Source organism: Chaetodon auriga, chromosome 5, assembly GCF_051107435.1.
Source record: "Chaetodon auriga isolate fChaAug3 chromosome 5, fChaAug3.hap1, whole genome shotgun sequence".
NCBI classification, from domain to species: domain Eukaryota; kingdom Metazoa; phylum Chordata; class Actinopteri; order Chaetodontiformes; family Chaetodontidae; genus Chaetodon; species Chaetodon auriga.
This window is the reverse complement of record NC_135078.1, coordinates 29562501-29577500: the sequence shown is the minus strand read 5'-3', so window position 1 is coordinate 29577500 and position 15000 is coordinate 29562501. Positions and strand designations below refer to the sequence as shown.

Here is a 15000-nt window from a genome sequence, read left to right as displayed (position 1 = left end):
TGAACACCTGGAAGCAGCCAAGAGGACTTTCCACCTGCTAGTCACAGTAGTCGATGAGCTGTGGTGAGAGACACACACACACACACACACACACACACACACACACACACACACACCCACCTGAACCAATCAGAACCTTTGTGTTTTAACCTCATTGCTCACAGCTTGGAAACATGACATCTAACACACGGCAACACAAGTTTGTGGGGTCATTTCTGGATAATTCACACAACTCAGCAGAGGTCGTTTCCACGGCGGTCAGTGAGCTTCACCCTGATTGGACTTCATCAATGAACACTTTAAAATGTCCTTCTGTCTGTCTTTATGACGTCTTACAGTGTTTTCTTTACCGTTCATCCGTTTTTCGAAACGTGCTCAGACGAAACTTTCCCAGCTCGATACACTCTCGCTCGTAGCCTCGTGCTTACGTGCCGCCTGTAAGACGTGAGTCCCTGCAGCAGGCTGTGATGAACATGGAGCCACCTCACATCTGGAGGGAGGGTCCAGCTGTCCACAGACTTTTGGCCAGTAGCGCAGGTGTGAGTAATGATGTTTGTGTGTGCAGTGCGATCGAGCTGGACTCTGATTTGCTGCTGCTGCTGATGGACCTGGTGTTTAGCCTCCTGACTGGTGGGGAGCTGGGATTGGCCCACCTGCTGCGCTCCAACATCCTGTGCAAGATGGAGCAGAGGTGGCAGCTGATTGGCTCTCCTCAGTCACTTCGTCCGCTCGCAGCCAGGGGCGTGGCTGCCAGGTAAGCTTTGACCTCTGACCTCTTAGATGATTGACAGTTCTTTCATTCATTCAGACATCAATACGTGTCCTCTTTTGTCCTCTCTCAGACCGGGAACTCTTCTGGACTTCAGGAGTCAGGATTTAGCCGAGCAGCTGACTCTGCTGGACTCTGAGCTCTTCTACAAGATCGAGGTATGAATCTGAACCTTCATCTTCATCTTTATTCCAGTTTTTCTCCGTCATTTGTCTGTTTGTCACTCACTGTCCGTCTCACCTGCCTGGCTCACCTGTCTAGCTTCCAGAGGTCTTGCTTTGGTCCAAAGAGCAGAATGAGGAGAAGAGTCCGAACCTGACACAGTTCACCCAACACTTCAACAACGTCTCCTTCTGGTAGACATTGACACAACATCCTGCTTCTGAACAATAGTCAGTGAGTTCAGTCTGCTTTAAAACAAGTCGTCCATACGATGTCCACGCTGAGGTTCAGGGTGGAAAGTCTGCCTCTGTCATCTCCACAGCATCAGTCCAGCTAATGCTGATAACAGAGCACATGTTCAGACACCTGTTAACACCTGGCGGTAACGCGAGTCTCGAGTGGTCTCAATATGCAAATGAATACTTGCATCATTCAGTTCACACAGACCATCTGCGGTCTGTGTGAACTGAATAACACGCATGTGTTGGCTGTTTTTTACCAGCAGTCGTCAACTCGCTAAGAGAAACTGACACGTTTCTATAAGTCAAGAAACAACTAAATTTACTGAATTTAATGCCGAATTTACAAGAAGGCATGGAGTAAGAAATTGATCTAGCAGTTTCACAAAGTTTCCAAAGTCTCTCCTCACTCAACAACTCTCAAAATGACATGATTTTTTTAAGGGACTCTGGCGAAACTGTGGTGAAATCACCGTGTTCACGAGTGTCTGCAGCTTTTCTTGGTAGAAAAGGAGCTCAAACGCTTCATTTGCTGCAACTGAATGTGTTTCATGTTCACTTTCCAGGAGGACGCCACTTCAGGTCCTTCAGTGTGGCCACATGTGGTCCTGACCACCTCTGAATCTGGTCCCAGCAATCGGATGTCAGTGTGTCCTCAATGCGTCTTGAGTTCATTCACACCTGTATTTTGAGGTGCATCCACTTCAGATCGCTCGACACGTTGGCGCCAGGTGTGAACAGGGCCGCCCTATTGACCAAAGTGACAGAAAGAGTAGAGCAAAGAATGAAGAAGAGCTGAGAGAGAAATTCAGACCCTGTCTCCTTTCACGCCTGCACACAGCCGACCAATCGCTGCGTGAGGGGGGTGTGACACATCCCAGTGCTGGTTGTTGTTACAGAGACTGAGTTTTGAAGCAGACTGAGGTCTAAACTGTCCACACTGACATTTTCGAGTCGATGACCTTTCACCTGTGTGAATGTGTGATTTCAGGGTTCGCTCGGTCATCATTCTTCAGGACAAACCTCAGGACAGAGAGAAACTACTGCTCAAGTTCCTGAAAACCATGAAGGTAAACACACAGGTGAAGGGAGAAGTCTGTGTGGAGCTCAGGTGAGATGATGCTGCATTTCCATCAAAGCAACAGTCAACTTGTTCTTTTGCCTCCTGTTGGCCAAAGAATACACTGACAGACGGACAGACAGACAGATGGACAGACAAACAGGACATTAGCGACATGAGTAACTAAATCATTGCACACAAGCTAATTTGCTGGTGTGTATTATAGCATGAAATATTAACAGGCTAATCTTCACTGACTGCTAACTTCACACCTCCGTTACCATCAGCAACGTGCTCTGTGTGTTCCTGCAGCACCTGCGCAAACTGAACAACTTTAACTCGTACCTGTCAATCCTGTCGGCGCTGGACTCCGCCCCCCTGCGACGCCTGGACTGGCAGAGAAGCACAGCTGAGGTCGGTGTGTCGTAATAACTAGATCGTCATTAATAGTCTTTAATGAATATGTTAACGAGTCCTGTGTGTCACATCTTCTCAGGCTCTGGAGGAGTACAGCTCTTTGATTGACAGCTCATCATCTTTCAGAGCCTACAGAGCAGCTCTGGCTGAAGTGGAACCTCCCTGTATACCCTACCTGTATGTTTATACCATGTATACCCCACCAAATGTACCCTACCTGTGTGTTAATACCCTGTGTACCCCATTACATCACATGTACCCTGCATTTATGTTACACCTGTCTCACTTGCTCTTGAACCTGTCTGTCTGTCTGTCCAGGGGTTTGATCCTTCAGGACTTGACCTTTGTCCATCTGGGGAATCCTGACATGTTGATGACATCACAGAGTTCTAAGGTCAACTTCTCTAAACGCTGGCAGCAGTTCAACATCCTGGACACTCTGAGGAGCTACCAGCAAGTGTCAGTTACCTGGAAGTTGCTACTGTTTTCAATAAGTACTAGTGCAGTACTATTACTTCATGTATATTCACTGTGTAAAATACTGCCTGAATCTCTGTCTCCCTGCAGTCGTTACTCTCTGCAGCCTAATGATGACATCATATCCTTCTTCAATGACTTCAGTGATCACCTGGCAGAGGAAGCATTGTGGGAACTCTCTCTCAGGATCCGCCCACGAAATGTCCCACGAGCCGTTCAGAGATGACAGGTGAAACCAGGCTAAACCAGGTCAAAGACTGAGTAAACCTGTGATAACCGGGATCATCACACGGCTAACCTGTGTTAGCATAATGCTAACAGGTGTATATTGAGGAATGAGGTGAATAAACCTGGTGGTAACCTGAGTTAAACTCATGCTGGGTCTACATTGGTGCTGGTCTGATGTTAAAGTGTCACAGAAGTAAAGACTTGTTCAAAGTTGTTGGTATACTGGGCTAATCATGGCTAACTGTGTGCTAACATTTGATAATGGACTGTTCCTGCAAGTCCGGCAACAGTGTGAACAGTCCTGGCTATTTTGTAGAAACACAGGTTAGCTAGGTGTAGGCTGAGGCTAGCCTGGGGTTAGCCAGCGTTAGCGAGGTGTTAACTTGAGCTCAACTGTAGCAGTATTCCAATAAACATCTCTGCTCACCTGTCTTTGAAGTCATCTCCTTTCACCTGATTGGTTGAAGTATCAAACTTTATCAGTAATGGGTCAGTTGAACACGTCTTCATGGACGTGACATTTGATCAGAATTGACCTCATAACATTACACTCAATGTCCTCGCATAAGAAACAAGACATTCCACTCAATGTGGACAGAAAGACAAAAAAGGTCGTGCAAAAAAATATAAAATAAACACTAAATACAAAAAAAAGATGAGGCACTAAACGACCTACGATGAGATGTAGAGGTTTACAGCGTGCAGGGGTTTATGCAGACGGTGATGAAGGTACCTGTCTTCCTCTTAAATTAGAGACACCTGAACTGACACACAGGTGTGAGTTTGACATGAACGAAGAGCGACTGAACGATGTGCAGTGACGTGTTTCACATCATCATGAGGAGCTCAGACCACATCTCAACAAGCTGTTCCATCGTGGCAAAGGGACAGCAGACGTCACACTTTGGGTTCTGCACAGTTAGATAATCAATCAATCAATCAATCAATCAATCAATCAATCAATCAATCAGACAACTCCTGGACACATGACAGAGAAAACCAACCAGATACACCAAAACCACACCTCAGGTCTACCAAATGCAAATGAATCTAAGAGTTTTTAAAAATTAAAAATACCAGTAAAATCAGTGGACACATTTCTTTCTTCAAACACACCTGATGACTGTTACACCTGATTTAAAGGTACAGACTCGGCAGGTGCCAACATTGACACAAAGGTCAGCCACAGAAAATGGATTTGAAGGTGTTGAATGGGCCCAAACCTCAAACCCTCCTTTCACAGCAAAATCCAGATACTGGAAATGATCAAAAACATCAGTTTTCTGATCAATCAGCTGAGACTGGATTCACAGACATCTGCACCATCGTCCCATCGTTAGACGCCGGACAGCACATCGCCTTCAACATTTAGCAATTCCACATACTGAACTCGTCCGATTTCAGTGAGCGTCATGGTTAATGTCTCAGAAGACCATCTGGAGATGACAGTCTGAGCCTTCCTCACTCAGATGACCGTCCTCGGCGTCCACACTGCGACACGTTCACACCTGACAGAAGTCCAACGTTTGAACATCACACGTTCATCTGAACCTGCATCTGTATGCGGTCCACTGCCAAAATGTCTCTCCTTCATGTGGACCCAGGATGCCCTCCGGCCTGCTCTGAATTAGCCAATAGGAGGCCTGCATCTCATCAGTAATGACTGGTCATCACTGGCTGTATCCAACATGAACGTGCTTCAGTATGATGAGGAAAACAAGAGGAGGGTCTGTGAATGTCCTCCTACACACGATGCGGACAATGAGAGATTTTTGCAAAAAAAATGACTCATGAACCGTTTGAGGCGATGAGTTCGGGCTGCGGTGGGTGAAGCGACGGAAGCCTCTTTGGACACGGATTCATTTCTCACACGTGAACACAGAAATCTACGGAGCCCGGGACCTGACACGGGGAAAAAATAAATAAATTGTGGCCACGATATAGCTATAACGTGCGCACGAAATACTAATTCGTTCCCACGAAATACTAATTTGTGGCCACGAAATAAACATAATGTGCGCACGAAATATTAAATGATAATAATATTATTCCTGGACAGCTGGGTAAGCAAATCGAGCGCACGTACCTCCGCCGGTGAAGCGACCTGGCTCTCAGTAGACGATATAAATGCCTCTCGCTAATTATGATTCCTTGCAATGCCAGGCTTTTCAGAATGTCTTTGTAGCTCATCCCCAGCCTAAAGTAAAACTCAATCGCTGTATCCCTGTCCATCGTTGTTTAGCGCCTCTGTCAGAGAATGTGCGCTCGATTTGCTTACCCAGCTGTCCAGGAATAATATTATTATCATTTAATATTTCGTGCGCACGTTATGTTTATTTCGTGGCCACAAATTAGTATTTCGTGGGAACGAATTAGTACTTTGTGGGAACAAATTAGTGTTTGGTGGGAACGAATTAATATTTCGTGCGCACGTTATAGCTATATCGTGGCCACAATTTATTTATTTTTTCCCCGTGTCAGGTCCCGGGCTCCGTAGAAATCATCACTTATAACTAATAATTAACTAATATTTACAGTAACGATTGTCACGGATCATTCAGATAACTGTTGCTGTTTCCATGGAAACCCTGGCTGTTCACAGCGGCGGAGCTCTGTGCGACTCAGTGAGCAGGCAGCAGCAATCAAACTCCGGAACATCGAGCGGCCGCTTCGAGAAGCTAACCGGAGAAACAGTGAAGAGCTGTCGGTTACGGAGGAACTGAACCCGCTAGTTTACCGACAGGATGGTCGGTTTAAGCTGAACTTAGTGCCTTGACCAGGTGAGGTCAGGGGTTCACATCAGGACTATAACGGGACATATAACGGGACTGGCTAACGCTGTTTGATAGCTAGCGGCTAGCAGCGGAGCTAATGCTAACTGCTAGCTGAGCTGTGAAAGTTCGAACCTGCAGATTTTCCTGTTTTGCTTCGTTTGTTTTTCGTGATGAAAATCAACGTTAATGAAGGAAGAAAGTGATGAGGTGGTGTTTGTGAACAGCTGCTGGGGATCATTGTCACAGTTACTCTCATAAATATGCTCAGCTATCTCAGTGTAGTTAAAATACACGTAAAATAATCAAATATACTTTTAGATCCGTAAACTGTGTTTCTGTGTTCTGAACACGAGAAAACAACTGAAATGATGTTAGACCAGAACCAGGACTGTTAGAGCAGAACCAGGACTGTCAGACCTCCTGCAGGGAGGGGACCGCCTGAGGGGTGAGGTGTGTGAAGGTGAGGTGTTAGTGATGGGGGGGGGGGGGGGGTTAAAATCTTCTCTGTACCACTGTGACAGCCTCTGTCTCACCTGACAGTGTCTCAGGTGTCCGTCCGTGATGCTGCGGCTCCCTCTGGTCGTGACGGCCCAGGTGGACCTGGTCCTGCTGCTGGTCTCGGTTTTGGCTCTCTGGACCAGACTGAGCCGCCTCAGCTACCCCAATGCTGTGGTGTGAGTGTGTTAAAGTGAACTTTGTATTACATGGTGGAGTTGAACATTGAGCTGACCTCAGAGCAGGTGGAGAAACAGGAAATGACATCAATCACTGAATAACTATTGATCTGGAACACCGATTAATGATTAGGTTGAAAACATCAAGCAAAACGATGTGTGTGGGTGTGTGCGTGTGTGTGTGGGTGCGTGTGTGTCTGTGTGTGTGTAGGTTTGATGAGGTGTACTATGGTCAGTTCGTGTCTCTTTACATGAAGAGAGTCTTCTTCATTGATGACAGTGGACCGCCGCTGGGTCACATGATCCTGGCCTTTGGAGGTCAGTTACCATGACAACCACAAAACCATGTATGATACTACCTGTGTGATAGTATGTTGTAAGTCATGACTCTGTGTGTGTGTGTGTGTGTGTGTGTGTGTGTGTGTGTTGCAGCCTACGTGGGAGGATTTGATGGGAACTTTGTGTGGAACAGGATCGGAGCAGGTAGGAGCGCTGTTACTGTAACACCACCTTTAACCAATCAGTTTAACCCTTCCAGTTCACACCAAACTATCTTTGGTTAAATCCATTTGACTTCTGGTTCAAACTGGGTCAAAACCTCTTTAAACCCATTTTAAATGGTTTGTCTCTCTGTAACTGGTTGAAAACCACTGAAGGTGAAGCAAACAACAGAAAACAGACTTGTGTATATATATTTAAATTGTTGTATTTTGTGCTCTTATTTTAGTAGATGTGTCATGCACCAATTTCACCACAACAAATTCCTCGTATGTGTAAAAGCGTACTTGGCAATAAAGCTTTTTCTGATTCTGATTCTGGTGTGTTTTGTCCTACAGAGTATCCCAGCACTGTGAGTGTGTGGAGTCTGCGTCTGCTGCCGGCTCTGTGCGGAGCTCTCTGCGTTCCTCTGGTTTACCTGTTGACTCTGGAGCTGAAGTTCTCTCACCTGTCGGCTCTGGGAGCTGCACTGCTGCTGCTGCTGGGTGAGAGCTGCCGTGATGTCATCAGTACCTGTGATGCCAAATTCAGACTGCATGATGTCAGCAAGGCATTCAGGACCTCAAATGAGCACAGGGCATTCAGGGACTAAGATACAGTGCGGGGCGTTCAGGGACTAAAATACAGCGCGTGGCATTCAGGGACTAAAATACAGTGTGGGGCATTCAGGGACTAAGATACAGTGCGGGGCGTTCAGGGACTAAAATACAGCGCGTGGCATTCAGGGACTAAAATACAGTGTGGGGCATTCAGGGACTAAAATACAGTGTGGAGCATTCAGGGACTAAAATACAGCGTGGGGCGTTCAGGGACTAAAATACAGTGCAGGGTGTTCAGGGACTGAAATACAGTGCGGGGCGTTCAGGGACTAAAATACGGCGCGGGGTGTTCAGCGACTAAAATACAATGCAGGGCGTTCAGGGACTGAAATACAGCGCGGGGCGTTCAGGGACTGAAATACAGCGTGGGGCGTTCAAGGACTAAAATACAATGCGGGGCGTTCAGGGACTGAAATACAGCGCGCGGCATTCAAGGACTAAAATACGGCGCAGGGCGTTCAGGGACTGAAATACAGAGCGGGGCGTTCAGGGACTAAGATAAAGCGCGGGGCATTCAGGGACTAAAATACGGCGCAGGGCGTTCAGGGACTGAAATACAGCGCGGGGCGTTCAGGGACTAAAATACAGTGCGGGGCGTTCACAGAATAAAATACAGTGCGGGGTGTTCAGCGACTATAATACAGTGCGGGGCGTTCAGGGACTAAGATACGGCGTGGGGCGTTCAGAGAATATAATACAGTGCGGGGCGTTCAAGGAGTAAAACATGGTGCAGGGTGTTCAGGGACTGAAATACAGCGTGGGGCGTTGACGGACTAAGATAGAGCGTGGGGCGTTCAGGGACTAAAATACAGTGCAGGATGTTCAGGGACTAAAATACAGTGCGGGGTGTTCAGGGACTAAAATACAACGTGGGGCGTTCAGGGACTAAAATACAGTGCAGGATGTTCAGGGACTAAAATACAGTGCGGAGCGTTCAGGGACTAAAATACGGCGCGGGGCGTTCAGAGACTAAAATACAGCGTGGGGCGTTCAGGGACTAAAATGAAAAGGCGCACTTTGTGTCTGTCTGTCTGAGCTGAAGTCCCGTCTGTGAGACTCACTGCAGATTTTTGTCTTTGTTGTTTTTGCAGAGAACTCTCTGATTGTCCAATCCCGCTTCATGCTGCTGGAGTCTGTTCTCATCTTCTTTGTGTTGTTGGCCTTCTTCTCCTACCTCCGATTCCACAATGCTCCCAACAGGTGAGACTCACCTTTGCTTCTTGACACACAGAAGAAACATGAGGGAAGTTTAGTGAAACCACATCTCAGTCAGTCCGTCCTTTGAGTTCTAGTTTGATGTCTTCAACCAGAGACTTCAGTGAGAACCTTTTAGACCAATCAGAGTTCAGTTTGGAGAGCGGGTGCTGTTTGTGCAGCGAGAAAATGATGAAAGACAAAAGATGGACGTCCTGTGTGAATCCCACTGCACTCACACGAGGCTACGTCATCACGTGACAGTGGGTGTCACTGATGTGGGTCTGCCTTAGTGAAACCAGGTCCCCCAAAAACCCATCTGGGTGAACCACCAAGTTTAAGGGGCCTGTCTGTGTGGAGTTTGCATGTTCTCTCCGTGTTCACCTGGGGTATCCTTAAAAAAAAAAAACACTAAAAACATGCAAGAAGATCACCACCTGACCAATGGTGACAAAGGAGACTGGGTCCCCGGGCGCCGGTCGGATGGCAGCCCACCGCTCCTGGTCTGCCGTGGAAGAAGGATGTCCAGGATGGGTCAAATGTGGAGGACAAATTTCACCGATTGCACGACGTGTTCGCATGTTTGTTGTGTGACAAATAAAGGGGATTGTCCCTCTGATTCTTCTTCTTCTTCAGGATAAGATAAGATGTAACTGGGAGTTATGGCGTTCTGAACGTTCTGCCTCGACACTTCACCCGGACGTTCTTGACGTGTTGTTTCATGCAGACTGTGAACGTGGACACCAGATGAGAAATATTCCTCCGTGTCCAAGGTTGGACATGAAAGAACAAAAGGACGTTGGTATGGACACAGGAAGTAGAGGTGCTGAGGGGCCTGCAGGTCCCCATAAAACCGCCGTTTCCAAAAATCATCAGCTGGTAAAAATGTGGTAGAACGTGGACAGAAGTGTGGACGCGATGTAAACGCTCAGTTTGACCTCGGAGCCCGATGTCCTCTGGAGTCCTGGTTCAGCAGTGAAGGGTCTGAGCTGTACTCGTCTCCTGTGTGAGACGTCTGGGTCCTCACTCAGCCACATCAATACAAACTGTGATCGACTGCTTCTGGGTCACGTGACCTCTTTGTGACTCGTGGGTCACATGGCCTGTCCGTCCTCTTCATCAGTTCATGCTGCGGCTGCTTTGACAAACGGTCTGCTGGACTTCAGATGTGACAAGATGGACCTCCAGCTGTTCTGCCGTATGTATGATCATCGCTGTGTTTCAACCTTCATCATGTCTGAAGAGGCGTCGTCTGGCCGAAGACGTCTCTTCCTCCTCTTCGAGGACAGACTGCGTCATGGTTCGACATGCTGCTGATGAGTCTGAGTGTGAACCAGAACTCAGGATCACCGTGGACTGTGGACTCATCGTGTCGTGTTGATGTTTGTTCTCGTGAACGACCGAACGATCTGTCACTTTAGATGTTGCTGCTGCAAAGGATTGTGGGATTGTCCAGTGTAGGAGGAAGTAGCCACAGTAGACTTCAGACACTTCTCATCACGACTGCCACAGGTTAGAAACCTGAGAGAAGACGCTTCTGATGCAGTGTAGCTGCTGCAGCTAAACAACTAGCTGAACTCTTCCTTATAAATGACGACGGGAGTCGAGCTTCAGTCGCTCTTTACGTGGTACAGAGTGAAAACTGTAACAAAGACAAATATGAAAAATGACCATTTAGCTCTGTAACATGTGCTTTCCTCACTGAAATAAATGTAAATAAAACGTTTTTAATTACAAAGAAATCAAATACATTTTTCATGTAAGTAATATTTTTAACATTAACTTCTGAATATAATCATGAAATCATTGACTTGCGACGTTGCCTCTGGAGCGTTTGCTGTGATGAACTCATGCGGTTGAACACAGAGATGGAGCTGTGTTAATTCAGCTGGCCTCCTCAAGCTACTGCCCCAGAACAACGTCCGAACCAGGAACATTAGCGAGAAAATGCCCTTCAAAATAAGAGCTCCTTCAAAATAAAAGTCTATTCAGATTTATGCCTGAAAACCAACACAATGCTCACCTGTGACCTATGACCCCCCGTGAGCCCACAGGGAGACTCTAACAGCTCTCCTGTTCTCCTGTGTCTCCTCAGCTCCAGGGTCTGCTGGCTGCTCCTCTCTGGAGCCTCCTGTGCTGCTGCTGTCGGGTGAGAAGCTGCTCTGAGATCAGTGAAGAGTCAAAGATCAGCAGTTTGTTTGCCATCTCCTCTCTGAAACATGAATGTGTGTGTGTGTGTGTGTGTGTGTGTGAGTGATGTCAGGGTCAAGTACACAGGTGTGTTCTCCTACCTGCTGCTGCTGGGCGTGGCCTCTCTGCACACCTGGAACCTGATTGGAGACCGAACTGTCAGTCATGTGAGTCAGACAGAGGCCAGCAACACGTTTAACACAGCACACACACACATGCACACACACAGTGGATGTTTGCCTCCTTTAGTGTAAAGTGCGTTCAAAGACACTCGGAAATTTCAGCTTTGAGAGACACAAGAAGCTCGTTACCAAAGAAACTATCTGCTCTGGTATGTAATGTAATATGTGTGTGTGTGTGTGTGTGTGTGTGTGTGTGTGTGTGTGCGCGCGTGTGTGCACGCACAGCTGAGTGTTTGTGTGCAGTGTGTGTGTCGAGTTGTGTGTCTGCTGGTGGTTCCTGTCCTTCTGTATGTGTTCTGGTTCTATGTTCACCTGAGTCTCCTGAACCGCAGCGGACCACATGACCAACTGATGAGCTCCGCCTTCCAGGCCAGTCTGGAGGTAACAACACACACACACACACACACACACACACACAAACACATATGAACACATACACACATAAACACCTATGAACACATACACACACACATACACACATAAACGCACACACACATACATACACACACACACACATACACACACATTGACTGACTGACTGATTGATTGACACTTTAGGGCGGTCTCTCCAGGATCACTCAGGGTCAGCCTCTGGAAGTCGCTTATGGCAGTCAGGTGACTTTAAGAAGCTCCGCCTCCCAGCCAATCCCCTGCTGGCTTCACTCACACAAAGCCAACTACCCAATCAGGTGCCGCCGCCCACACTGACCCAGCAGCCAGTCAGGAAGCTGTGAGTTAGATTTGAATAATGTAACTTAACTTTCTGTTTCCTGTTTGTATGTTCAGGTATGAAAATGGGCGGGGCAGCTCTCACCAGCAGCAGGTCACCTGTTATCCCTTCAAAGATGTCAACAACTGGTGGATCGTCAAAGACCCCAGCAGGTAGGCCACCTGTCCATGCAGGGGCATGCTGGGAGATGCAATCCCTATCTAATCTGTCTCTCTCTGTCTGTCAGACAGGAGCTGGTTGTCAGCACGCCTCCTCGACCTGTCCGTCACGGTGATGTCATCCAGCTGGTTCATGGAATGACCTCACGCTTCCTCAACAGGTGAACAGATACTCTAGTGATGCGTTCAAGGTCCAACATCCTGCTGCTGCTCTGTTGAAGTCATGATGAGGTCAGATACTCAAACCTGAACAGCAGCTGCTGCAGACAGGTAGCCCACAGACAGGTAGAGCCAGGCAGTGTGTCCTGGGCACTGATGTGACGATACCCATGAGCCTCAGCCGCCGCTACTACGGCGGCAAAGACAGTCAGAGTTGTGATGATCAGCTTTCTACAAAGCATAACATTTTCTTCAGCTAACGGCTAATGGCACCAAACATCGGCATTTTAAAGCTCTGTGACTGGATGGTTGTCAGTGAAATGCACCATGGGAGTTGTAGTCAGTCAGGCAGTTTGTTTGATGTCCTCAGACTTCTGAAGACGCAGATGTTTGACACAGCAGGAGGCTTCGTCTCTGTCAGGGTGTGTCTCTGCGTGGTGTCTCTCTGTGTTGTCTCTCTGTGTCCGTCTCACTGTGGTGTCTCTCTCTGTGTTGTCTCTCTGGTGTCTGTGTTGTCTCTCTGGTGTCTCTCTGTGTTGTCTCTCTGTGTTGTCTCTCTGTGGTGTGTCTCTGTGTTGTCTCACTGTGTTGTCTCTCTGTGGTGTCTCTCTGGTGTCTCTCTGTGTCCGTCTCACTGTGGTGTCTCTCTGTGGTGTGTCTCTCTGGTGTCTCTCTCTGGTGTCTCTCTGTGTTGTCTCTCTCTGGTGTCCATCTGTGTTGTCTTTCTGTGTTGTCTCACTCTGGTGTCTCTCTGTGTTGTCTCTCTCTGGTGTCTCTCTGTGTTGTCTCACTGTGTTGTCTCTCTCTGGTGTCTCTCTGTGTTGTCTCTGTGGTGTCTGTCTCTGGTGTCTCTCTGTGTTGTCTCTCTCTGGTGTCTCTCTGTGTAGTCTCACTGTGTTGTCTCTCTCTGGTGTCTCTCTGTGTTGTCTCTGTGGTGTCTCTCTCTGGTGTCTCTCTCTGGTGTCCGTCTGTGTTGTCTTTCTGTGTTGTCTCTCTGTGTTGTCTCTCTGGTGTCTCTCTGTGTTGTCTCACTCTGGTGTCTCTCTGTGTTGTCTCTCTGGTGTCTCTCTGTGTTGTCTCACTCTGGTGTCTCTCTCTGTGTTGTCTCTCTGTGTTGTCTCTCTGTGTTGTCTCTCTGGTGTCTCTCTGTGTTGTCTCTCTGGTGTCTCTCTGTGTTGTCTTTCTGGTGTCTCTCTCTGTGTTGTCTCTCTGTGTTGTCTCTCTGGTGTCTCTCTGTGTTGTCTCTCTCTGGTGTCTCTCTGTGTTGTCTCTCTGTGTTGTCTCACTCTGGTGTCTCTCTGTGTTGTCTCTCTGTGTTGTCTCACTCTGGTGTCTCTCTCTGTGTTGTCTCTCTGGTGTCTCTCTGTGTTGTCTCTCTCTGGTGTCTCTCTCTGGTGTCCGTCTGTGTTGTCTTTCTGTGTTGTCTCACTGTGGTGTCTCTCTCTGGTGTCTCTCTCTGTGTTGTCTCTCTGGTGTCTCTCTGTGTTGTCTCTCTCTGGTGTCTCTCTCTGTGTTGTCTCTCTGGTGTCTCTCTGTGTTGTCTCACTGTGTTGTCTCTCTCTGGTGTCTCTCTGTGTTGTCTCTGTGGTGTCTGTCTCTGGTGTCTCTCTGTGTTGTCTCTCTCTGGTGTCTCTCTCTGGTGTCCGTCTGTGTTGTCTTTCTGTGTTGTCTCACTGTGGTGTCTCTCTCTGGTGTCTCTCTGTGTTGTCTCTCTGTGTTGTCTCTCTGGTGTCTCTCTGTGTTGTCTCACTCTGGTGTCTCTCTGTGGTGTCTCTCTGTGGTGTCTCTCTCTGGTGTCTCTCTGTGTTGTCTCTCTGTGTTGTCTCTCTCTGTGTTGTCTCTCTGGTGTCTCTCTGTGTTGTCTCTCTGTGTTGTCTCTCTGGTGTCTCTCTGGTGTCTCTCTGTGTTGTCTCTCTGTGTTGTCTCACTCTGGTGTCTCTCTGTGGTGTCTCTCTGTGTTGTCTCTCTGTGTTGTCTCACTCTGGTGTCTCTCTGTGTTGTCTCTCTGTGTTGTCTCACTCTGGTGTCTCTCTCTGTGTTGTCTCTCTGGTGTCTCTCTGTGTTGTCTCTCTCTGGTGTCTCTCTCTGGTGTCCGTCTGTGTTGTCTTTCTGTGTTGTCTCACTGTGGTGTCTCTCTCTGGTGTCTCTCTCTGTGTTGTCTCTGTGTTGTCTCTCTCTGGTGTCTCTCTGTGTTGTCTCTCTGTGTTGTCTCTCTGTGTTGTCTCACTCTGGTGTCTCTCTGTGTTGTCTCTCTGTGTTGTCTCACTCTGGTGTCTCTCTCTGTGTTGTCTCTTTGGTGTCTCTCTGTGTTGTCTCTCTCTGGTGTCCGTCTGTGTTGTCTTTCTGTGTTGTCTCACTGTGGTGTCTCTCTCTGGTGTCTCTCTCTGTGTTGTCTCTGTGGTGTCTCTCTCTGGTGTCTCTCTCTGTGTTGTCTCTCTGTGTCGTCTCACTCTGGTGTCTCTCTCTGTGTTGTCTCTCTGGTGTCTCTCT

At 47.8% G+C, this 15000-nt stretch overlaps 2 protein-coding genes across 10 annotated transcripts in view; both read left to right on the top strand.

Annotated features, from left to right (window-relative positions):
- The window catches only part of LOC143320536 (rap guanine nucleotide exchange factor 1-like), a 17554-nt gene extending 12374 nt beyond the window's left edge, over positions 1-5180 (top strand). For 2 of the 5 annotated variants that reach the window (XM_076730269.1, XM_076730268.1), the window contains exons 15-21: positions 1-63; positions 566-754; positions 843-927; positions 1031-1125; positions 2162-2240; positions 2543-2644; positions 2727-5180. The exon at positions 1-63 is cut by the window's left edge and continues 27 nt beyond it. In XM_076730269.1, coding sequence (XP_076586384.1) covers positions 1-63; positions 566-754; positions 843-927; positions 1031-1125; positions 2162-2240; positions 2543-2644; positions 2727-3350 — 1237 coding nt within the window. In that variant the 3' untranslated portion in view covers positions 3351-5180. The remainder of the gene's footprint in view (positions 64-565; positions 755-842; positions 928-1030; positions 1126-2161; positions 2241-2542; positions 2645-2726) is intronic. The other 3 variants (XM_076730273.1, XM_076730272.1, XM_076730271.1) reach the window with 3 other exon arrangements.
- Positions 5181-5957: 777 nt separating this feature from the next.
- Positions 5958-15000, top strand: part of pomt1 (protein-O-mannosyltransferase 1) — a 12521-nt gene continuing 3478 nt past the window's right edge. Inside the window, exons 1-12 of one of the 5 annotated variants that reach the window (XM_076731558.1) lie at positions 5958-6132; positions 6667-6800; positions 7012-7118; positions 7233-7283; positions 7637-7783; positions 8989-9097; positions 11187-11240; positions 11346-11448; positions 11689-11844; positions 12022-12152; positions 12250-12345; positions 12420-12512. In XM_076731558.1, the coding sequence (XP_076587673.1) occupies positions 6688-6800; positions 7012-7118; positions 7233-7283; positions 7637-7783; positions 8989-9097; positions 11187-11240; positions 11346-11448; positions 11689-11844; positions 12022-12152; positions 12250-12345; positions 12420-12512 (1160 nt within the window). In that variant the 5' untranslated portion in view covers positions 5958-6132; positions 6667-6687. Of the gene's footprint in view, positions 6801-7011; positions 7119-7232; positions 7284-7636; positions 7784-8988; positions 9098-11186; positions 11241-11345; positions 11449-11688; positions 11845-12021; positions 12153-12249; positions 12346-12419; positions 12513-15000 lie in introns of those variants that run through there. The other 4 variants (XM_076731560.1, XM_076731561.1, XM_076731559.1 and 1 more) reach the window with 4 other exon arrangements.